This window comes from Teleopsis dalmanni, chromosome X (genome assembly GCF_002237135.1).
Source record: "Teleopsis dalmanni isolate 2A chromosome X, ASM223713v2, whole genome shotgun sequence".
NCBI classification, from domain to species: Eukaryota; Metazoa; Arthropoda; class Insecta; order Diptera; family Diopsidae; genus Teleopsis; species Teleopsis dalmanni.
Genome location: NC_051848.1, coordinates 55863483 through 55888926, shown reverse-complemented (window position 1 = coordinate 55888926; position 25444 = coordinate 55863483). Strand labels below are relative to the sequence as shown.

General features: G+C 30.4%; 2 protein-coding genes across 6 annotated transcripts; both read left to right on the top strand.

The window, feature by feature from the left end:
• The first annotated feature begins 8389 nt into the window (after positions 1 to 8389).
• LOC119662598 lies at positions 8390 to 10290 on the top strand. Of its 4 annotated transcripts, none has more exons than XM_038072252.1 (4): positions 8392 to 8978; positions 9144 to 9544; positions 9626 to 9710; positions 9833 to 10290. In XM_038072252.1, the coding sequence occupies exons 1-4, from the start codon at positions 8510 to 8512 to the stop codon at positions 10069 to 10071; spliced, it is 1194 nt and encodes a 397-aa protein (XP_037928180.1). In that variant the 5' UTR covers positions 8392 to 8509; the 3' UTR covers positions 10072 to 10290. The 4 variants fall into 4 exon arrangements, with proteins under 4 accessions (XP_037928179.1, XP_037928180.1, XP_037928178.1 ...); XM_038072253.1 differs by having other exon boundaries at positions 8393 to 8954; positions 9135 to 9544; XM_038072251.1 differs by having other exon boundaries at positions 8390 to 9544; positions 9836 to 10290.
• An 8576-nt stretch (positions 10291 to 18866) lies between these two features.
• LOC119689444 lies at positions 18867 to 20497 on the top strand. Of its 2 annotated transcripts, none has more exons than XM_038104279.1 (4): positions 18867 to 19298; positions 19363 to 20031; positions 20090 to 20134; positions 20221 to 20497. In XM_038104279.1, exons 1-4 carry the CDS (start codon positions 18950 to 18952, stop codon positions 20385 to 20387), a joined length of 1230 nt encoding a protein of 409 aa, XP_037960207.1. In that variant the 5' UTR covers positions 18867 to 18949; the 3' UTR covers positions 20388 to 20497. The 2 variants fall into 2 exon arrangements, with proteins under 2 accessions (XP_037960207.1, XP_037960206.1); XM_038104278.1 differs by having other exon boundaries at positions 20197 to 20497.
• The last annotated feature ends 4947 nt before the right edge of the window (positions 20498 to 25444 follow it).

Genomic DNA, 25444 nt, shown 5'->3' with positions numbered 1-25444 from the left:
ACGAAGTTAAATATCTAGGAATCACCCTAGATAAGCGTCTTAATTGGAACACTCACCTGGATAATGTAATTGGCAAAGCCACAAGGGTAATGTGGACATGCAGGAACGCATATGGTGGGACCTGGGGCCTTAGTCCCAGAATTCTCTCATGGATCTACCGTACAATGGTCAGACCCATTGTATTCTATGCAGCTCTGTTTGGTGGAATAAGGCACAACAAAAAGCTGCAATACTCAAATGCAATAAACTGCAAAGACTCGCATGTATCGCTATGACGGGAACTATCAGAACATGTCCCACATCAGCTGTGGAGTCCATAGTGGGTTTTACCTCTCTGCACCTCTTCATTAAAAAGACGGCAGCCCTGAGTGAAGCTAGGCTACACTCTGGTATCAATATGCACGGAAGTCTTGACAGTTAAAACTCTATCTGCAGACTGGTTCCTGGCATAGAGATCTGCGATAGGACAGATCGCATGAACATGGAACTTCGCTTCGGTAGAAAGTTCGAAGTCCTCATTCCCGATCGATTGGATTGGGTAAATGGCACCCCTGGAGCAGAACCAGAAGTGATATCATGGTTTACCGATGGTTCAAAAACCACGGAAGGTGTTGGTGCTGGAATATTTGGTCCTAACACCAGAATCTCGCTAGCGCTGGGTATATGGCCCACTGTCTTCCAAGCAGAGGTTCACGCCATCGAGGTCTGCGCTCGTATCAACTTAAACAACGGGTTGAAAGGCGCCCGCATCTGTATTTACTCAGATAGTCAAGCGGCAATCAAAGCTCTATCCACCTGGAGGTTTTTCTCAAAACTTTCATTAGACTGCTTTGATATGTTGCAACAGCTGGCAAGCAGAAATAAGGTGACGCTTTGCTGGGTGCCTGGACACACAGGTATAAAAGGAAATGAATCTGCCGACAGCCTTGCAAGGGCAGGTTCTGCAACTAAAATCTGTGGACCAGAACCCTATTGTGGTCTAAGTTGGTCAACAACTAGTTATCTAATTGATAAATGGATCTCAGCCGAGAGAGGTCGCTACTGGAGTGACAATCGAGGTAACCGTCAGGCAAAACAGCTGGTTCATCCATATAGTTATGGCAAGGCATCCCTCCTCAGCAGATCAGATTTGAGGTTGCTGGTGGGATATTTAACGGGTCACCATGGACTGCGTTATCACCTTAACAAAATAGGTCTGTCCGAAGAGATAGAGTGTCGACTATGCTTAGAGGCAGACGAGACTACGAGCCACATTCTCTGTGACTGCCCAGCCTTGATCTGGGCAAGGAGGAAATCACTGGGAGGAGAGCTGCTCTCTCCTTCTGACATTAGGAGGTCCTCAACGGACGACATTCTGGCCTTCATTCGGAAAGCGGAATGTCTTCTGTTCAATTAGGGTCAGTTACGGCACAAAAGATCAATCTGGTCGCAGTGCTCTGCTCCAGTGGGAGCTAGTACCCTGTTTATTTCTATTTCTATTTCTACTACTTACTAGTTCACTAACTATACATAAACTCGAAATAATCGAAATAAAGATCGAAATAAAATCTGCATTTGGACATGATGCATCACCATCATTGAACTGATTTAACTGATTTATAGTAAAATTATTTTAAGAAACTTCACCACTATACGCCATGATTTGAAACGGATGAGTTCCCTCAAAAATTATGGATAAAGTCCAAACTATGGTAAATAATTAGATTTTGTGAGAACGAGCTTTTATTTCGTACTGTGCAAAACGGAACCAATCTGTTTGTATCACCTCCACGTATTCAAGTATTCCAGGTAAAGCACACAATTATCATTTATTGAAATATAATTATTTGTTTAGAAAAATTATTGAAATATTTGATAACGTTCGTAAGATATTTGCTAAATAGAGATTATTTGAAGTTTATATATATTTTACTATAACTACTCTCCAAATAAAAATCAAATTAATTATTCAATTAATTCCAGATTCAAGGCCTCTTTATGATTAAGATTAGAATGAGTTATTATTATCTTACACAATATAAGACCTTTTATTTTATATTTTATCAAATTATATCGAATAATGTATACTGCCACTATATTCCTAATTATTAAAAGCATAGGAGACATTGTGTGGTTATTATATTCAAATGTGACGTTTTGAACGTGTCGAAATAATAAAATTTATTATATGTCTTAATTTGACTGACTTCCAACTTCTGTATCTTCCAACTTAACATGTTTCCGATTTAGACACAAAATTAAACCACATTTTTTAAAGTTTCAGAAACAATAATTTCAAGTGATGAGTTTGGTTCAACTGTGACAGTAAGAAACATAGTGTGCACCCTCTTGATTAAATTGCAACGTTGGGGACATTGAGATCTATTACATTTTCTGTCATTCGCAACAACGATTCGGCTTTCACGAATATTTGCGAAGGTGTAAACGTGACATCTTCATTTGTGTACGAAATTTCATACGGTGAGGACGCGTTATATAAATTTTTTTAAAATCGGTATGATAAGTTAATAATTAAATATCTATATATATCAAATTAAACAATTATTACTTTAGCAATGATTATTCACCATGATATATTCGACTGTTATGAGTTTGCGGTTAACAATACTTTTGCTGGAGTTAATAGGCAAGAGCCTGGTATATGTGAGGCTTGTGGATATCGGTACGCACCTAACCCTAACAATGTTAATACTACTGAGCCAACAGCACCCATAGCACCCATAGCCGTTCGGGAGGATAGAAAGGAATCTGATGGTGTGTCTTCCGATGGTGACAAAAAGGACAGTAAAAGTTGTAACAATGGTGGTCAATTGTGAATACAAATTCACAACCACAAATTTTTAATATAACTATGTAACATTTTAATAAATGTGTTCATAAAATTAAAATTCTAATATCGTTTGGCGTTTATATTTATTGAAAGTAAAGACCAGTTTGATCTCCCAATTTTATTAAATAAATTATTAGGTATATTAATTAATGATAGGATAATTTTCAGCCTTTGTTTATGAATTTCATCTTGAACTCACTTGGCATCTACTAGATATTTATTTTAAAGAATTTATTGAAATAGGTAGCTCTGTTTTAAGGAAACTAATATAAAAATGTCAGTCTAAGTATATGATAGCAAAATGAAAGCATATTAAGTCGTGCAATTCTTAACAAATCAACGGAATCCGGAAATTATTACAATTGTCTTAAAACATATGCTTTGTGTATCTAAAGACTTTCGTACATGAGTATGTTAACATTTGTATATATTAACTTAAAAATTATTTTGGATGAAACGGAAATGATAATTTTATGGAAGCATTTATATGAAAGATATACACGAGGTACCTGAGGATGGGTTTTTACTAGTTCCTTTTTCGCAGATTATATTTTTTGATGTAACAAAAACAATTGTTTCTACACAATTTATATTTTCATTAAAATTCATATCTATTAATATATATATATATATATATATATTCATACATATATATATATATATATAAGTGGAGAAAATAGAATTTAATGTTGTTTGATTGCAAAATGATACTTCTTAAACTATATTTTGTCTTATTTGAAAACTTGAAAAATGGTAACATTTTGTTTATAACTTTGATATATTTACTCTTTAAGAGAGCAAATGCTTATGGGTGATACTTTTACAAACCGGACCGATTTTGGCAAAAAATGACCTCATGATCGTAGATTTGGCTAAAGTCACGGGAAAAAATTTTGTGATTTTTTTCCTAGGAGATATAGACGCATGGGGTTTTGAGAATTGGCATTGTAGATACATTTGCAAATGACTATATCTCAAGTTCATTAAAAGATAGAAACTTGAAATTTACAGCGTTTCAAAGATAATTGATTGTACTTTTATGAAATTGTTTAAACAATTAAAATTGTTTATATTTAAGTACTAATATTAACCGTTTAATTTCAAAAAAAAAATTTAAATATTTTCAGTGTGATATTTCTTTTAGAAGTAATTTAAAAAAATTATTTTATCAGGTGTCCTTCACATTGCTCACACGCACCATAATACCATTAAATCAATTTTCGAAGAAAAAATATACAAAAATGTTTACTTTTTATTTCTAAAATAAATGTATACATAAAGTGTTAATATGTTAAATTAGTTCCGCATCATTTTTGTTTTTAAATTATGAATTTTAACATAATTCAACAGTTTAATAAACTTTTTTCTTATATAGATGAATTAAAACAGTTGGAAAAATACTCTGCACAGGCAAGAAATATTATAGGAAATAAACTGTAAATAAATCGATATGGAGAGTTTAGGTACTTCTATCTTATAAAGATACTGGAATCAAATTAGGCATAAATTGTTAAGTAAGTCTGACAAATCCTCAGTTTCTGTTTTGAAAGCGAACAAGTAAGAACATTTAAATAATGGCAAAAGTTGGAAAAAATAAAATGCATCTACGGCAATTGAATGACTTAAAATGTTTCAATCCGCTGATACGGGTCTTCTTATTTTATGAAAGGAGCTCATAAAAAAAATTTTAGCCAAATCTCCGATCATGAGGTCATTTTTTGCCAAAATCCGTCCGGTTTGTAAAAGAATGACCCATATGCACACGAGGTGTATCTATATTCTATATTATATCAATTTTATTTTTTCGTTGTATTTTTATCTATGAACTATAACTACAATACATTTAATATGTATATGGGAGGTATCAGCTTATATAAAAATATTTGTAGAATTTCATGATATAAATTTCACGGCATTTAACATGACAAGATTTTAATGTTCGAAAGCGAATAGTTTTTATTTTCGAATTATGTCTGTATAGAGTACATTATCTTGAGAAAGTACAGCCATTGTAGAAGCTTGGTAACTTGAACTTTTTTAGTATATTTATTAAAATTCGAGCATCTTTTTCATCCTCACTGTACTTATTAGTGCCTTTATCATTGTGATTCTGATTAAAAATCTGATTTTATTAAACAATTTTTACAAAAACTATATTTTACAAGGAGACTACAATTTACAAACGCACATTTCTGATAAAAAATTAATGGCAAATATTTTTTTTATTGTTAAATTAGATTTTGCTTACTTACATTAAATGTAGCTCACATTCCCAGATATGGGATACTTTGGGTGATAAAGTCTACGAAGTTAAATTTTAATTATGATAGAATGACATTCTATCATATTCGATAGAATATTTGAACCTATTCGTACTGATAAGTTAATGTGTCATAATCAGTACCACCTTCTTTCATAATCAACTTTTGATGTCCTTTTTTGACAAAACTTACCTACGATGGTTTTTCGAACACCATTTTCTTGATGTTCTCGATGTTTTGTCGTTCTTAGTCGTTAAAGGCTAACAAGTCGAGCCAAGTCAACTACTACATTTCGACTTTAGACTTCAGAAATGAAGATTTTTTCATCAATATTTCAAACTATATAGTACACACGGTTTCGTTTAAAATTCAAAATTTAATGCAAACTCTTGGTTCAACTAATTTTTTCACAGAATACTCTAAATTTCTAAGTGATTGCAAATTGATATTAACAGCTTAGAGACGGTAACTAGAACGAAACCAATCGAAATGAGAACAATTTAGAGCCCAGATGGTTACAATAGAGAAAATAAGGCTTCATCGATTATAAAGAGAAGGTAAAGTAATTAATATCAGATATGTCTGTTGTAAGCAGATAATGAACAACTAACGTGACACTGCAAGCATTCAGCTTGTAAATGCTATAGTGATAACATTATATCTGCTATACCATCAAAAGTAAGACTTCAGTATTATCAATCGTTTATTTTAGTTTAACATACATTTTTTTAGCTGCTTTTCAAAAATAAATTTCGCAACAAGATGCTGAATGTTTGCAAAAACCGAATAAAAAATATTTTCTATACGCTTAGGTCGGAATTAATAAATAACTAGCTCATTGAAGTAAACTCTGGGGTCTCATTTGGATCGAGGTCCTAACGTGAAGAACTTGAAGAAATTTTATTAAAAAAATTTGTGAAGTTAAATTCAAGTAAATCGATCTCAACTAACAACTTGATGTTACAAACTCTGTTACTGTACTTGACTTTAGATACGTAAACAGATTACAGATTTTCAAGTAAAGTTTTACTCGAATTTTACAAGTATATACGGGACAGGACCTACTATCTTAATTATATCTCAATTCATGCAATCGTTTTCCTACACAACTTTTTATATCTTATAACGTTGTTGTCGTTACTATTTTTAATATAAGCGTTAAAATTAAATATTTACAAATATACATATATATATGAATGTGTATTAATGGAAATATTATTATATGAATATATATGTATATTAATTTAAACTTATGTGAAGGATCAGAATTCGCGTTGTCATCAACGTTACAGCTTATTTAAGCTAAATTTGATCCTAAAAGATATAACAAATATTGAAGCGACTTTGAAAAAAGAATTATGTAAATATAACATATATATTATGTTGGGTTTGGCTTTATACCGAACAACAGTTGTATAATTACAGTTAGATGGTAAATATTGAAATGGTAGATAATAGAAAAGTATTTCGATTGTTCAGCTTATGACAATCTGTGTTCAAATTTTATATTAGAACCTGAAAGAGTAATATGCATAGAACACATAGGTATGTCAATACTTAAGGGGTCACCTCTAAATCAATTCGTTTTAAATTTTATAAACTATATAGTGTAAATACTTTATGGAGCCCCCAAATCAAATTGACATCAAATTTATAAAAGGAATTGTTCCTTCAAATGAAAAATATGGAAATATAAATAAGAACAGCTGTACTTTGCCATCATAAAAATTATTTAGGGAATAGATTGTAAAACTGTTTTATCTGTTCATTATTTATTTGATATAGTTTCAGCATTTCAAAACATACATTGTGACCGAAAGGTTTTCGGAAATTCTCATTTAAAATTCGCGCGCTGTATATTTTTCGATATTTTAAGTTTATGTAGTTTGGCAGCACTGTCCTTAATTACTATGCCAAAAATGAGCGCGATCTGTCAGACAGTTCGTTTACGGCAGCTGTTGAAACCAGTTCCCCTCAGTAGTGCGTTGCGAAAAAACAATGGAAAAAAATATTGAACAAAGAGTTTGCATCAAATTTTGTGTTTCGAACGAAATTTCGTGTGCAGAATCGTTGCGAATGCTACAAAAGGCTTATGGGTAATCAGTTTTATCGAAAACTCAAGTTTATGAGTGGTACAAAGCCTTTCAGGACGGTCGTACGACCGTCGAAGACATGCCGCGTTCTGGACGACCTTCGGCCTCTACCACCGACGAAAACATTGAAAAGGCAAAGGAAATCGTGTTCCAAAATCCTCATGTGAGTGTTAGAGAGATAGCACGAGAGCTAGGCATCGGTCGTGAGAGCTATCCGCCGTAAACGGCCTCAATTGTGGAAGGATAATTCATGGATTTTTCATGACGATAATGCTCCCTCGCACCGAGCCAACATTATCAACGATTTTAAGGCCAAACATTCAATAAATACCATCAAACAGCCACCGTATTCACCTGATCTTGCACCGTGTGACTTTTTCCTGTTTCCCAAACTCAAATTACCACTCAGAGGAACGCGTTTTGAATCCATAGAAGACGAAAAACAGAATTCGCAGAGGGAACTCAAAGCCATACCGGAAAGCGCCTATAAAAAATGTTTTGATGATTGGAAGAAACGTTGGCATTTGTGTATCGCTTCTAATGGAGCATATTTTGAAGGAGATAAAATAAATATTGATGAAGGTTAAGAATTTTGCGTTTTATTTAAAATTTCCCGAAAACTTTTCGGTCACAATGTATGAGTATAGTATATTACAAATGAAATGAAAATGGTTTTCTATTGTGTTCTATGTAACTATATAGGAGCAGTTATATTCTTATACTGAAGCGAGGTAACAATAATTATGTTGTAATTTTCTTTGTAACGATATTACAATAAACAAGGTCGTATCCAGTTTATTTACTTCAACTCGTTCATGTAAGTATCCTCTTTATCGTCCTAAACACAAATCCAATAGTTGTAGTAGTTTTTTTTTTTGTTGTCACTTCCTTACAAATAAATATATCAAATAATGATCTCGCAGCCATCCAAACCTCATCATTGTACTACTGATACAACCCCTTTATTTGACAATATTTGAGGAGATGAGAAGAGGAGAGATATATCTAAATTTTTCTCTTAAATTCTCTTTTAAATTATAAGCTGGGAGTCGTACAGTTCTCAAATTAAATAAGTTAATAATTTTATTTAAAAAAAAACCTACTTGACATAATAATATAACTATAGAACGTAAATTATTGAATAAATGCAATCAGAGTAATCATTTTGAGTTGTCAAAAAATAATAAATCTAATCAAAACTTATCTTTTTCTGTTCTGTTAAAAATTATAAATTTCTATTTATTTAGAGTCACTTTTAGTTCATTGGAACTTGAGTAAAATATCTGCTTAATTGCATTTGTAATTTTATAAACATTCTGAAGAAAATGGATCATATCGAAGATGCAAGCGCAAATACAGTTGACTTTGAAATAAGGGCCTGCACATCTACTATATTGCCTATTAGCAGCAAGAAGCATATTTTGAATGAAGCCGAAGAAGGAAAATACACTAATTCCGGTTTGCCACCTTCGTCATGTACATCTATTGCCAATGAGGAATCCAATCATGCAATAAGTGAAACTGACAGCATACAAGATGTGCAAAACGTTGCGGAACAAGAGCAGTTCAATGTTTGCTCCAAAAAACAACTCACGAATGAAATATCAGTATCAGTTATCACTGATACTGAGCAACAACAACAACTGATACTGCCTCAACAAAAAAAGTCTACATCGAATGAGCCACAATATGAGGAAGCTACAAATGAGACAGATGGTAAGATTATAAGGTTTTCGATTGATGAACTCACGAATGAAACATCAGTATCCGTTATCACTGATACAGTTATCACTGGTACTGAACAACAAAACTTGTCTCAACAGAAAAAGTCTACATTGGATAAGCCACAATGGGAGGAAGCTACAAGAGACGTGTCGATATCAAAAACTGATGGTGAGATTATAAAGTTTTCCATTGATGAACGCAAGCAAACTAAGCTTGATGTATCAGTTATCACTGATACTGAACAAGAAAACTTGTCTCAACAGAAAAAGTCTACATCGGATGAGCCACAATTTGAGGAAACCACAAATGAGGTGTCGATATCAAAAACAGATGGTGAGATTATAAGGTTCTCGATTGATGAACTCACGAATGAAACATCAGTATCCGTTATCACTGATACAGTTATCACTGATACTGAACAAGAAAACTTGTCTCAACAGAAAAAATCTACATCGAATCAGCCACAATGGGAGAAAGTAACAAAAGAGGTGTCGATTTCAAAAAATGATGGAGAGATTATAAAATTTTCCATTGATGAACTCAAGCAAATTAGGGAAGATATAGAAAGCAAAGTAACTAGAAACAATTTAAATTGGGAACCATTTGATCTTACAACGAAAAACAATAACGATAAGGTTTTTATTATTATATTCTTTCCAAAAATTGTATATTTCTCCTTGGTAATAATTAATTTCACGCTCTGCGTTTGACTACAGGTTATTAGTAACTCAATAAGCAACAAATTGAAAGAAGTTTTCCCTTATCACAGTGATACCTCTTTGGAATACCAATATTCTACAGGTAATGTTTACATATTTCAAAACGACGTTCTCTGAGCTTATACCTATATAGCAAATAAAAAAAATTAAACTCTGTTATAATTTAAAATAATTTTTCATTTCCGATCAATTATGCAATAAAAGAAGTCAATACATTAAGTGAGGTCCGCAGAACAAATTTGAATATAACAAAGTCGTCTAGTTTCCCATACATTCCGAATTCAGTTTCTCAGGGACACATGAATTTTTTAAATGAGAATACCATCGCGTCTGAAAGGCCAACGAAGAAACCTGCCAAATATCAAAAGCACATTACTATTCGATATGATGACTCAGACGAAGAAGATAAAAAACGAGTTCCATTCTGCCCATACTGCTTATAAGCACCTGTAATTGTTAAAGGATACATAAAGATTAGTCCTAAAAGAATATATGAAATGAAAGGAAACAGTGCTCATATATCTATGTCTATGGATTACTAAAACTCACTTCGTGCCTTCAGTATAAACATAACTTCGTCGAAATTTTTTGTTTAAGTCTTATTGAATATTTCATACATTTGTGTTCAATATACGTTCAATATATATTTTAGTATTCCATCTATAAAGTAAATAAAATCGTTTGTGTTTAAGTATTATTATTATTAGGAATTATTTAAAAAATGACACTGCATTTCAGACTCTATAAAAATCTACATTTGAATATTTATTATCATTCTAAATAAAAAATATGAATAGAATGCAATACAGAAGCTAAAATCTTGTCATGAATTGCGAACATCGTTTTAAATCCTCTAAAGACAAAAAAATACAGATAATTTCAAAATTTAATACAGATGAATTCATTTATGAAAATGTTTTAATCATAAGATGTTTTTGAATACAAAAACAACTATCATACTTCACCCACTGAAGAGTTTTATTTTGCTTTTATTTTTTGTTTTTCAACTCCGGAGACTTCGTTACTATCCCATTAATTGAAATTTCCGAATACTTTCCGAATCGTAAATCTAAATACGAACAGCACTACTATTGAATGCTGCTATTCGTACATTACTTCAAATATTTCTCAAATCCATTTGATTCACTGGTAAATCTCTTGTATACAGACATTTGTTGTCTATCTCATATTGTATGTACAGATTGTAGCATAAAAAAGTAGTGTAAATATTCCCTATAAAATATTTTAATTTTTTAGGTTTCTCCAAATGATTATACATACAAATACACATCAAAAATTATTGTGGTTTACTAACCTGAAAAAAGTAGAAATAATGTCTCTGACTTTTTAGGATCCAGTATGTTGCTAAAACTCTTAGGAGATCATTGTAAACGCTATCTTGTAAACAACATCTGTAGAGAGATGATTAACAGTAGTTGTCGAACTTAAATGTAATAGTAGTGTATTTCGAAAACATTCGATCACGCCTTCAGTCCTCTAAAAGAAAATGTTGAATTTATACAAAAGAAATGTTTGTTTCTTTTTTATAATTAGCATATGCTTTTCTTAATGGTATAATGTTATCCTTCCTATCTATCAATTTAACAGTTATTAAAGTCAAAGATATAAATATTATTTAAACAACGAATTACAATATTTTTTAAATCATTAAACTATACAACATTTATTATATGCTCAAGTAACTAACAACAACTAACTCAACTAATATATAATTATATATTATTATTTATAAAAATATATAATACAATATATTATGTATATAATATAACTGGGTACACATATGAGCTTTAAGAATAGTTATTATTATAACATATATGTTATAATATTATAATATTTACTATAATAGTTATTATTGTTTGTCATTACAACTTGTTTTAAAATGAAATTTGTTTGGCTTTTGCAGTGATTGGCCAATCAGACAGAGGAACATCTTTAACATTAAAATTTCTAAAACGCAATCGAGCAACCACGCCTGGATTCGCCATCCTCACCGTAATCCTCACAAATTTTTCGACAACTTTTTGCATTCATTTCACCTTTTTTTAAGGATATAAAGGATATAAAGGAAGCATCAAATAGTGTATTTAATAGATTTATAGGAAGGAGTTAACTTGTGCGGGCTTCAGATCAGTCCTGAATAATTCGAATTTAATTTGAATCACTCATATTCAGTGCAACTTTTTTAACTTACTACTTAATGGCATTAATAAATAAAGTTAAGAATTCTTTTTTGATGGTTTAATAAATTTCAATTTTAAATAAAAAAAATCACAGCATTTTGAAAAGTCACAATGTGAAATTATTAAAGGATCTAGTTGTTTTGAGCAAGCCAATGCATGGATAAATTAAATAAAAGTGTCCTACAATACATATTGAAAGTTCTATGGTTTGATGGTCAGCATTCTGGACTTGATTCCAGCGATCCGAGTTCAGTTCTATGTAGGCGTTCAGAGTTTGCTGTTGTGATGGATTGTATAAGCTCGATGATTAATATAAATTGGATGCTTATTAAGAATACTGGAATATTAGACCATTAGAGAGTCTAGACTACAGAGAAACAGTCTAAGAAAGAGTGGTAGATTTTAATTAAACATGTGAACACTGCTTTAAGATACTCTGCGCTTTTCTCTGCATTTTAAATAATTTTCTAAATACAACATACTATATATTAAATTCTATGTATATAAAGAGGTTTTTTCGAACAGTGGTGAACTGCAACAACAAATATTTTATTTTTTATATTATTTTAATTAATTGAATATTTGGCTGACCATACAGCTGTTTCGAGTATTGCCAAATACCTATCATCAGTGGTCTTGGAAATAAATCTTGTATTTAAATATTCTTAAATACTTATTTTTGAGACTGCAAGTACCAGGAATCGAACTCGGGTCCTGCCAAATGTGAAGCTCAGAATCAGCAAACCTATATACATGTAAATATAGTTTAAATAAATAAATCATAAAACAATTACAATTACTTCCGTTAATTATAATAATGAATATTAGTAAAAAAAATAATAAATAACTACAAAATGTCCACAGCTTAAAATTATACATATATGTTAAAGTTATCTCTTAAATGTTTAAAGTTCATTTACTACTTACTACTTACTAGTTCACTAACTATACATAAACTCCTTATAGTTAACTCTAACCGCAGGTACTCGCAAACGTTCCTACAAACCTTCCTCTAATCATGTCTCTGTTGTCTTTACCTCCTTTTAGTGATCGAAATAAAATCTGCATTTGGACATGATTCATCACCATCATTGAACTGATTAAACTGATTTGTAGTAAAATTATTTTAAGAAACTTCACCACTATACGCCATCATTTGAAACGGATGAGTTTTCTCAAAAATTATGGAAAAAGTCCAACGTGCCATCTCGGAAAATTATCTCTCCAGACTCTCCAGATTTTGAATGCTCCTTTGTTGTATTTTACTAGGTCTAAATTAAATCGAAATTTTATATTTCTGCCTAACATACAACGGAAGACTGGTGAAGTGCCAAATGTTGTATAATGTTTCATAGCACGATAAACGATAAAAGGACATCTTTCAAGTATTACTTTAGACGTAATACTGTTTCTTGATAAAATTTTCAGCCAGAAAGTGCATAAATTGATTTAATGCCATTTGCTTTTAAACAGTGTTGGAGTTCCCCTGCTGTGGATTGGGTTCCATTATCGTTTACTATGGTATCCTTGAACCACTTTACAAGAAACTTTTCTCAGTATTGTGATCGTGGATGCCGTCGTTATATATATGTTGGGTTTTAGTAATTCTTACCCATTTGGAGTATACATCAACTGCAACTAAGAAGTAAACATTTTTTATTGGTGCGGCAAATTCAATGTAAATCAGTGTTCAATTGTTAAACGTTCGTTTTCTCACAGAACCTCCCGAAAATTCTACCGTCTTATGCGAGACAATTTTGTTGATTGCAAAAGAATCTAATTATGGTTCAAATTCACAATTCCTTTTATTTTTTTTAAATAGGCAAACCATTCCAATTTTGTTTGATCTTTACTGCGAAATGCTCCAAAAAAAGTTTGACTCTCAGCACATGTTACTCTGTTTATAATAGAGACTCTGTTTATAATTATATTATAATAATTTTATAATAGGTCTAACCATTCTACTTGATTATCCCGATATTCCATTACAATAAAATGGGAGTCCAATATTTTCACCCAATTCCTCTTACTTTAAACATGTGGCCTGAATTTTAGCGCACCTTAGTTGTTGTTATAATGAACACTCTATCGTTCTGGACCATTATCTCATATTTTTTTTTTTTTTGTTTTTTCTAACTTATCGAAAACTTAACGCATCTCTCTTGTATTCTACTCTTATATATAAGGTGTCATTTAATACTTCTTAAAAAAATTTTTGTTTTTGTACTTTAGAAAATATATTTCAACATCTTGCAATCACCGGGACATAAAGGCAGATAATAGCTTTGCTATATCTTTACTGATTATATTAACAATTAATGTTAAAAACAAACTCAAATGTGCTACAATTATTGCCTTATATGAGGAAAATACACAGATATTCTTTATTCTTGTTTTATAAAAGCACAATTGTATTCTTGGAAAGCATCATATTTAATAACCATTATTATGTATCTAAATCGTACCATTTTAGTTAAAAAATACCACAAATTAACCCTAAAACCCTAAACATTTTTAACCATAATTATTATTTAGTAATGTTTAATGTGCTTCATTTATTATTTAACACATTATTTTTTTGATGTTTTTTAACCAAAAATTTAATTAATAAATTTAAGAAATGTGAAATGCAATAAGTTTTAAGAAATTTATTGACGAAATACTGATATTATTTATATATGTATTTTTCATTAGTATTTTAATAAAAACTAGTACTTGAATCAAGAACACTAAGTACAAGAGGACATCTCAACTCAAGCAATTTCATTTCTACACACATTAGACAAATTTTTTAAAATCTCAATTGAGAAGTTCTCTAGTATTTAGTGTTCTTGCTTGAATACTTTAAAATGCAATTAACTTTCACCATTTTTTATATATGAGATTTCTTTGTAAAAGAATATAGAAATAAATACCTATCATCAGTGGCCTTGGAAATAATTCCTGTATTTAATTATTTGTAAATAGTTGTTTTGAGACTGTAACATAAATACCAAGGATTACCAGGGATCAGGGTCAGCGCTCCTTAACTAACTAACCCAAAGCCGTACTTGACTTGTACCTATATTTGAAAGACAAAAGTGTACAATAAATGAATAACTAAAAGAACAGAAAATTTACATTGTTTCTGTATGTGGCGAAAAATAACTATATCTGATCATTTATGAATTGTTGAAAAATAAATTTCACAAAGTAAGCGAAATGGAACTATAAGAATTTTAAAGTAGGGTGAGAATTAGTTACGAACAGGAGATTGTTGTGGACAAAGGATCATCATTTTGTTTTGGTGTTAAGCTCCTGGAGGTCGTTAAGAAAAAAAGAAACCCTTAACCTGGCTCATTCAGCCAAATTATTATATTTCTTAGCACAGGTCATCCGTCGTTTACGAAAGGATAAGAGAAACCCCGGGCGCCATGTATTCAAGAGACATAACTTCACCTTTATGATATAATTACGCGCTGGAATAATAATTTCTTTGATCTTTGTCAAAAATATTTTCTTCAAATTATAAAAATATATCTCTTTTGTTTTAATTATAAATCTATTTTGTTTGATACAAAAATAAAAATTCGATTTTTTTAAAAGTGAAAGAACGAGTTCATCGCACAAATTGTCTCACCTAAATATTGTTTTTTGAATTTAAAACTAAATGTTTTTCATTATTATTATTATTTTTTGTATATTTTTTTTATTAATAGTTTAATGCATTAACTTTTAATTTAAATTTATTTAAATTAATTTGATTTGTGATTTTTTTTTAAATTTTTTTCTCTTCCGTAACAAATATTCAAATTATTTAACATTAATTTTATACTTCTTTAAATTTTGTCAGTAATAAGAGTTTTAAGAATTTTTCTGGAACAATTGTTTTATTTCATATATATATATATTAGGGTGCCATTAAGGTATATGGGCAATTTTTTTTTTCGAGAAATCGGTTGACTGCTCCTTCAAATCGGTTCATTTCACTAAAAAAATAATCTGTGTAAAATTTTAGTTCAATTGGATAAATAGAAATGGAGCCCCAAAAGCACCAAATTTTGGAAAATAATCATTTTTTCCATAAAACACATATTTAATTGCTTATATTTCCGACATATTTAATTGTGGAGTTATGGAACCAAAAAAATTTATAGATCTATTAGAAATAAACAATTCACTCATACAAAGTTTTTCTGATTATAACTTTAAATACAAAATAATATATTTGAGATAAATGTAATTTTTTTTATTTATTTATTCTGAAGATATATTTATAAATTTATTAAAACTTATAGTTAAAAGATTTATAGAAAACATTTTTGTTTTGATTGACACATATATACAGCCATAGTCTCTATGTATTTACACAATGAAAATTTTTATTCATATTGCATTAAAGCAGGATTTTATCTATGGAGAAGCAAATAAAAAAAGCATAGGAAAGATAACATTAACATTAATTAGCATTTATTCTAGGATTTCCGTAAAGTAAGTGCAGTAGTTAGGCAACTAATATTTCATTAGGAATTCCAGGATCACACAATTCAAGTTTCTTTAGTGTTTATTTACAATATATTAACATTAGACAATTCCTTTCAGTTCGAAATGAATAATCTTATAAATAATTTTTTTGAAAGTATATGAGAATTATAAAAAGAATATTTTAATATATGGCTTGGTTGTGTTATGGTCAGAAACAAAATTCCACCACAAGCTAAAGACTGGGTAAAAACGATTTTTTGTTAGAAAAAAGAGGAATAAAGTCGAAACGAAGGAGAAATAGTGATTCATTTCAGTTTCGACTCTATGGTACGAGTTCAATACTTGCCTATACATACGTTATGAGCATCGTTTTTCAGTTTTTAAACTTTATTAAATTGACGAAAAGAGTGCAAACTATAAAAATTTAAATTATACATTTTAAAAAACTAAGTTATTTGATTTGAACTACATTTTAACCAATTAACACTTAATTTAAACACATTTAAGATATCCATTCAAATGCAATTACATTTCGAAGCCCTGATGAGTTGAAAGGTCACTTGAAATGTCATATTTAAAAGTTTGTTTTCTGTTCTTGAATAAGTTTTTATAAACAATTTTTAATGCCCAATAAATGACGAAATCATATTTTATACAAAAAGCTATAAGTAAACATATAAGATATAAGAAATATAAGATATATGATATAAGAAATATGAAAGAATGTTCATCCAAAAATTTAAGAAAAATAAGGTTTTCTAGAAATTATTTTGATTATGTTTAAATTTAATATTATTGTAATATAAGGCATCTGGGTTGGATTAATACAGGTACTTCGAATGTATGATTGCTTTGTATAGAGTTTCTTTTTTATTCTGCATCTCAAACGTTGTAAATGGATCGTCCCAATACGATATATCTTGTTTTGTGGTACAAGAATCTTTCACCTAAAGTTAAAGTTCTTAGACACACCATATAGAGTTTGTCTCATATCTTAATAATTATCATATATTTGTATCATATTCTTCTATTCCAACTGTTAACCTAAAAATATCATGTATTTTGCAAATTTTTTTCCTGTCCCGATAAAAATTCGTTCGTTCCTTACGGTACTTTCTGAATTAATCGAATCGACTCGTACTACAGTACCGAGTTTTATTTTTATTTTAGTCCTTGTACATGTTGTACCTTAACTTTAATCTTAGTATTTGGAATTCAACAAACCATTTAGTCCTTAATTTACACATGTAACACCGAAGCAGGGAAAGCATATATCCAGAAATTAGTGCTGTTCCGGTTATTGGCGGGCAGTGATGTCGGGTGGTGATGCTTGTACTCTACAAAGAAAAGTAGAAAAAAAATTATTGCTATTTATCTCGCCAGTCAGTAATAGAAAACCTTATTTATATTTTATAAGAGTATTAGCTTATAATATAAGCAAGACTGTTGCACATAATGTGCACATAATGTAAGCAAACTACATTTTATAAAGGCAATTTTCAGAATGTAGGAAATTTTTAAATTTCCTTTCACAAAAAAATTAATAAGTTAAAAAATTTTATATATATTTCAAAATATTTTATATTCATAATATTAAAATTGTTTAAACTATTTAAATAGGTTTGGAATTATTTCTGGTATTGAATTATTCGTAAATAATTTTTTGAGACTGCAAGTACCAGGAATCGAACTCGAGCTCTTCCAAATTTAAAGCTCAGAGTCAGCGTTCATTAGCCAACTAACCCAAAGCCGTACTTGACTTCGATGCTCGCACTTTTTTTAGAGTTTTCTTAATTTGCTGTTAAAATTTATTAATTCATGTTTGTCATAATTGATGTTTGTCTGGTGCTAGATAGAAATAAATATGAATAGCATAAATTGTTAAATAACGAACAAATGCAGAAACTTACTAAATATTATTTTAACAAGTTAACAAACACTACTTACATATTCGAATGGTTAGAATAGAAACACAACACTTAATACCATTAAGAGCATTTTTTAACAAGACTACCCAGACAAGAAAAAATGTAACTGCATAAAACTGTATATATACAGCTCTATGCAGTATATATACATATGCTTGAAAAACCTTAGCATATATGCAGCGCTAAGGTTTTCCAAGCATATTTTATTGCATACTTATTTCAGATGCAAATATACATACATACATAAATGACCTATAAACTTTATTTAGACATAAGTTCTTTGATGATTTGGCATACATTCCATAGACAATTGTCAAGTATGAGGACAAAATGCACCTTACCACTCCCAAAAAGTACTATAGCAGTAGATCTCTCCAGGTAACAACAGCAACATATTCCCATTAGGACTGGAACCCTGTGATCACCTGATCTGTTATTCCAAAATACTAGTAGTAGATTATTTTTTACAAAACATTTATATTTCTGTCAAATTATTATGTGTGTCAAATTATATATACGAGCAACAAAGCAATCAAATTTGGACAAATTTTAAAAAGTCAATTTGAGTTTTAAGTTTTAAAAATTTATTTTCTCAAGAGTTTTTTCTTTTGGTTTCTTAACGACCAAATTTATTTGTTGCGAATTTATTTCTAATAAATGAAATAATAATAATCACTAGACATTTTGAGTTTAGACTAGACATATTTTGGATATTAATTGTTAAATTTATGAAAATGTTGTGTAGATATTGTGCGCAAAATCCTTCTCCGGTTGGAGGCCACATGTCTATGAAAGGTTATCTCGTTTCAACACAAAACTTATGTGAAGGTTGTGGGCAATTAATTCCATGTTTTATGCCTGTTGATAAACAAAACTCTATGGCGGACAATAAACATGAGGTGCAGAAAGATGCTGAGTCGATAGAGTGCTCCGAGTCAACATCAGGTTCTAGTATAAGTACTCCGGAATTAATGCAAGCCTTACAAATGAATAAAGATCTTCAGCCATTTAAAACTGATCAGCAATTGACTGTTGATGATGCTCAGTCACAGTTTATAGACACTGCCCAACAACAAGGTGCGTTTTGATATATGTTAAGTAAGTTGAGTTCTTTAAATTAATCAATTTGTTTCATGTTTAGAGCACCCACCAGAAACAACAAGAAAAATATCTCATATTCATGGATTCAATTCAAAATTATTTGCCGATATTGATACTACCGGATTTCCTCGTACCATATTCACTTCAGCCACACGAGAGAATGAACCAAAGGATCTCAACAGCCCATCAAAACAATTGGAATTGAATTTAAATCAAGCAACTTTGTGTAATCCTCATGCCACACTTATAAAACCAGGACTAGTTAAGAAACTTCGTGATAAAATAGAATATGGAATTATTCACGACGGACCGAGAAAATATAGTGAAGTCAACACCTTAAATTTAGACGAAAATCGCGCAATTTGCTTAACGAAGTCAATTCAAACACAGGTTTATGAAAATGAGGAAGCTGTTTCTCTTCATTTAAATGGTTTGGGTAGAAACGCATTTACTAGATCCCAAAGACCCACTACTTTATTGCATGGTGACCAGAATGTCCATAAAGTAATGAGAAGTACAAATACTACAACAAACGTTCATATGAATAAGAATGCCAAGAATATTAATGCAGTGAAGTGTGAGAAAAAAATGCCGGCGTCATTGTATGAGGAGTTGAGCGCCGCTGTTAAATTACATGGGAGCAGACAGATTGACAAAAACCGACAAACCGAAAACGTCTTTGTGTCATCTAACTTAGCGTCAAACTCAAGTAAATTAATTTTATTTATAATGAATATAACATTTTAAGCATACACAATTCCATTTAGAAAACGCGCAGAAGGATTTGTCAGTAGGCAAGAACTCAACAATTGGTAATTCTGTACAATATAATCAGTATTAAATTTATTACCGTAATCCATACGAATTAATTTAGACAATATTACATCTATTATTCCAGATGTGAAGGATTCGCCAGCCGGTAGCACAGCACTATTAAAACTGAAAGACCAGAAAGTACCTACTGCTGACCGCTTTTCAAAGAACTCGTGTTATGAAAAAGGACAAAACACAAATCTATCGGCACTTCAAAAGGTGTCGGAATATAATCAAGCGAACCCCAACTGAAGAGTTTTATACGATGTGAATTGTCTATATCGCACATATTCTTAATGCTTTTATGATATATTAAGTACCGTAACTAGTTATAAAAATGCATAGTTTGATTTGATTAATAATAGAACTTAATTTTTTTCAATATACTTGTAAACGTCGTTTTCTTCCTATATGGTACACCAAGAACGAAGGTTTTAAAATTATCATACCTGCACGATTGACTGCAACCTATAATTGATAAATTTTTATATGGGAAATAAGTTTATTTTACCAAATCAGGGCATTTACAGAAGAAGTGCTGTCATTTTTTTACAAATCTGATTGCATGTATACCTATATATATATATAGTAGTACATATATATAATAACTACAGTATTTAATCAGAGAAATAGGACTTGGTAAAGTAGGTACGAAATTATATTTTGATAAAGAAATTAGACTCAAAAAATTCGTCAAAATCCATGTAAGGGAGCCACAATTCTAGGTACCAACATTTGGTAGACCATTTGAGAGTAGAAATTTGCTCTCTATAACTTTTACGATTACTTATAGAATTTAAACACTTAAGCGCAATCGTTATCATATTTGCTGCACTACTGTGCAAGACAAGATTCTGCTCTACAATCAAATTTTAAAACCTGCATAGTTATATGGTACTGAACTATGGGGAACCGCTGGTCAAAGTGACTTCGAATAATCCAACGTTTCCAGAACAAATGAAAAGTTTTTAAAAGATTTTATTTTAAACGATATTTCGACTATAATCTATAGTCATCACCAGGCTACTATAAAATTTAAACACAATGTAACAATATTTTAGTACATATATTATCACAAAGAAATAATTATAAAATACATTCACATCGAAACATGAATTATATATAACATATGTATATAGAAAAGAATTAAACAATACTATGAAAATAGATATGAAAATGGCATATATAGGAAAGATATATTAATTCTCTTCCGGATTTGTTGAAGGTCTTTTTGTATACCTGAGCATAGTGTTCTATGTCAGTTTTAAAATTGAGTCTGGTATCACTAGGAGTTTGAAGGATGTATAATATTTCCAAGAAAAAGCGTTTTTGTTGATTATTTTCTTGGTGTAATACCTTTATATCATCGAGGTCCAGCTCATGCTTTGATATAATACAGTGTGATGCCTACTATTCGCCAACTAGAAATTGCACAAAGCCAGGCTCTGAGAAGACTTTTCAAGTTACCATGGTACCATTAGACGAATGTCATCCTCAGGGGCCTCTAGATTGATCCGATCAAAAAATACATAAAGGATAGAGCCCTGAAATTATTTACAAAAACTGACAGGCTTATCAACACCGCGTTAGCGAATCTCAGAATGGTTACAGGTTCCTCGGGGAGGTATGCAGATATAAGGTCAATTGTTGCTTAGTCTGATGAAGCGATAAACAATAATCCAATAATCCAGTCAAGGCATTTAGAGGAGTTACAAAGAAACCTTGCAGTTAATAGAGAGTAAAAGTGCCCAAGTGCACTGACTCAAGTAGTCTCAACATAATAATAAAATGCTTATTCCCTTCATTCAAAATTGGTACTGACAATAATAAAGGCATAGCAACATAGGTTGCTCTGAACATTACAAATGAAAAATTAAGCATAAGAGAGATTTTTTTCATTCATGTTTTGCAAATTTGCTTGATTATGTGGACGCAGTATCAAAGACAGTCTTGAAGACAATGTCTTTGAAGACCACTTTTCCAACTGAAAAGTGCTGTCAATAAATGTATCGTGAGAAGTACACAACAAATAATTTAACTGTCTTTAAAATTACATTTTCTCAAAATGTTAGACTTGAAACTAATCTGCAATAATAATAATAATAATAATTTGTCAATTAACCTTTTCAAATAAAATTTAATTTTGTCTAATGGTGAAATGAGTTTCCTGAGTGCCTCCGTGTGATGTGAATACATTAAAAAGTCTATAAATTTAAAACTTACATAGCTACTTCAAATATCATATTAAATAGGATTACTAAATTCATAATAAAATGACATCACTATTTATAATTATATTATCAGGATTTTCCTGGAGTAATAAGTATGTTTATTTGTTTATTATTTGCATTTGAGAGCCCTATTAAAATAGATGAATATATAAATGTTCTTTATTGCTCATGTAAGTTATTACTCCCACATGACCGAAAATATAATCCTTTAGTAAAACAAAAATCATTAAAGGACAATTAAATTAAATTCACAATAAAACACTTCATACGAATGTCATCAATCATTAGCAAACAGTGGCGCATTGACAGCAACCATCACCGTCCTTCAGCATAATTCCCCAAACCGATGTTTGTATGTATATAAATATGATATCAAATATATGTGTATGTGAATGCCAGCTGTACATAAATCTAAAATAAACAGATAAATCAAAATCAGCCAACACCTAACTATATATATTAATACTGTCGCATTCACACCATATGTGCGGATGCATGTATTCCAATGTGACGCAGTTGATGTCCTGAATTCAGCATAAACATTAATTCCTCTCTCCCTCCCGTCAGCAGTTTACAACATATGACTTTAAGTTGCTTATGAAATAATAACCTTATAAATGTAGCATAAATTTATTTAGTTTAAAATGGCTCATTTGGACATTTGCGAAATATTTATATTAGAATATGGGAAAAACTATTTCTGCTTTAAGCAGCAGTAGTCGAGGCAGTACTCTAGATTGGTCCATTTTCTTTTTTATACAAATTTTTTGAGATATAATTAGGATGTACCTAAAGCACAATCCTGAATAAGATATTATAATAATAAGGAATAAGTATTTATAAGGACGCCATCTATTGGCCATTGCATACGTCTACAAATTCTTTAACTAAAAATAGTCTTTTAATTATTTATTAAGTTAATTAATAAAGAGGTTTTCGAACAGAAGTGAAACAACAACAAAAATTTATTTATTTTTTTTTTTTTTTTTTTTTTTTTTTTTTAAATTTATTTTAATTTATTTAATTTTTGGCTGACCATACAGCTGTTTCGAGTATTGCCAAATACCCTTCATCAGTGGTCTTGGAAATAATTCTTATATTTAATTATTCGTAAATAATTATTTTTGAGACTGCAAGTACCAGGAATCGAACTCGGGTCCTGCCAAATATGAAGCTCAGAATCAGCGCACCTTAACCAACTGATCCAAAGCCGTACTTGGCTTTTTTGTTCGCATATTTTTCTGGAGTTTTGTTACTTTTACTATGAAAGTTTTTATTAACAATTTTACTTGCTGTGTTTATATTAGAACGAAATCATAAACCAGCTGTAGAATAATTGAATTAATTAATTAATTATATTTTTTTATATTTTTAATTGTTAAATTTCAATACTATTCTATTCGTAGAGGCATTATTTATTGCATGATTTGTTCTTTCTTATGTATAGAACCTAATCTAGGAACGTAATGCTGAGAAAGTCATGCTAATGTTACTCCACTAGTCGCACGGGCGAGACCAATATTTTGTGAGAATATATAAGTTGTAATTTAACGTCAAATTTTCCAGACGAAAGTGACTATTATATTTTAATAGAAACTTATTATATTTCATAAAGAGGTTTTTCGAACAGTAGTGAAACAACAACAAAAATTTATTTATTTTTTTTTTTTTTTTTTTTTTTTTTTTTTTTTTTTTAAATTATTTTAATTAATTGAATTTTTGGCTGACCATACAGCTGTTTCGAGTATTGCCAACTTAAGTTAATTAAGTAAAAGTAAAAACAAAATTTTAGTTTCGCAAACGTTTTACAATACCTTAAGTCTAAATCTATTATTCAAAAACAGTTGGCTCTGAACTATATAATATGTCACTCCGCTTCAAAGGAATTTGATCCTCATGGCTTGTGCGACATACACATATAAGAGAAATTCTAAGCTTTCATTTGAAATCTATTAAACTAATATTAGTAATATTGGTCTCTAAATGGGTTTTATGATAGCAGTCTTTCTGTGTAGTAAAATATTTCATAGTCTTCATGTATTGATGTAGGACAGTCAGTAATATCATAAAACTAGAAAAAATATAATTTATTGTGGATGTAGAAAGCATACGAAAGATATCGACTTACTGAAGAATTGATTCAATAAAATACTTGCGAGTACATTACCGTGCTTTGGGATCCTATTTTTAAAGATATTCTGATTGAAATTGCGATCACTCCAGAAGGATGTGTCATTTTATTGACGTCACTTATTTACAATATTTGCATTTTATGTTTTAAGTATTCAATTGTTCGAACGAGAAGTTGTAGTTGATTGTATCGTAAGTCAGATGCGTATCTCCCAAAACAGTGTTGGTCAACTTTTTCCACTTCTGCAGTTGAGAACAATACAATGATTGTGTCACACTGTTTCTTAATTGCGACAGATTTTCCAGGTGTTATAGGTGCTGTGATTGTACGCAAGTTGAAAGAAAAAACTCACATAGAAATAGAGCATCGCTACAGAAATAGAAAAGGTTATTTTTCGAAAAATGTGCAGATTATTTGCGATCATGATTTAAAAATCTTGGGATGCTATGCACGCTAACGGTGCCTTCATATGGGAGAACAGCACAACCAAAAAGTTTATAGAAGCCAATTACATGCAAAATAATAATTCAAATTGGTTACTGGGTGATTCCAGATATCCTCTATAACCCAGATATCTAGTTCGCTTTGCTCTGGCAACGTTATGATTTGGTTGTTGTTGTTGTTGTTATTGTTACATATAATGTTGCATGTAAATGTCATTATGCATAACTCATGCTTGTCATTTCAGCATGATTTGATTGTTAAGTAATATCTATAAAAAATACCTGTTGTTCTCTCCATAATAATAGTAAACACCATAACTTTTCCATGCCGGCCGGTGTTACAGAATCACCAACAAACAGAAACCGATTCTACAGATTTTTACAGCAGTACTTCTTTTTTAAATGAAGAACGAAGAATACGCGACTTTATTACAAGGAATTATATTCATAAATAATTTCTGTTATTTTATTTCATATTTAAATTGAAAAACCATATTTTAATTT

What these genes read in the sequence shown, in the direction of transcription:
- LOC119662598 (XM_038072250.1), top strand. Translation starts at nt 8,510, where the DNA reads ATGGATCATATCGAAGATGCAAGCGCAAATACAGTTGACTTTGAAATA. An exon ending in CGAAAAACAATAACGATAAG is followed by an intron (nt 9,545 to 9,625) that starts GTTTTTATTATT and finishes GTTTGACTACAG; the next exon opens with GTTATTAGTAACTCAATAAG. An exon ending in GGAATACCAATATTCTACAG is followed by an intron (nt 9,711 to 9,832) that starts GTAATGTTTACA and finishes ATGCAATAAAAG; the next exon opens with AAGTCAATACATTAAGTGAG.
- LOC119689444 (XM_038104278.1), top strand. Translation starts at nt 18,950, where the DNA reads ATGAAAATGTTGTGTAGATATTGTGCGCAAAATCCTTCTCCGGTTGGA. An exon ending in AGACACTGCCCAACAACAAG is followed by an intron (nt 19,299 to 19,362) that starts GTGCGTTTTGAT and finishes TTTCATGTTTAG; the next exon opens with AGCACCCACCAGAAACAACA. An exon ending in TAACTTAGCGTCAAACTCAA is followed by an intron (nt 20,032 to 20,089) that starts GTAAATTAATTT and finishes AATTCCATTTAG; the next exon opens with AAAACGCGCAGAAGGATTTG.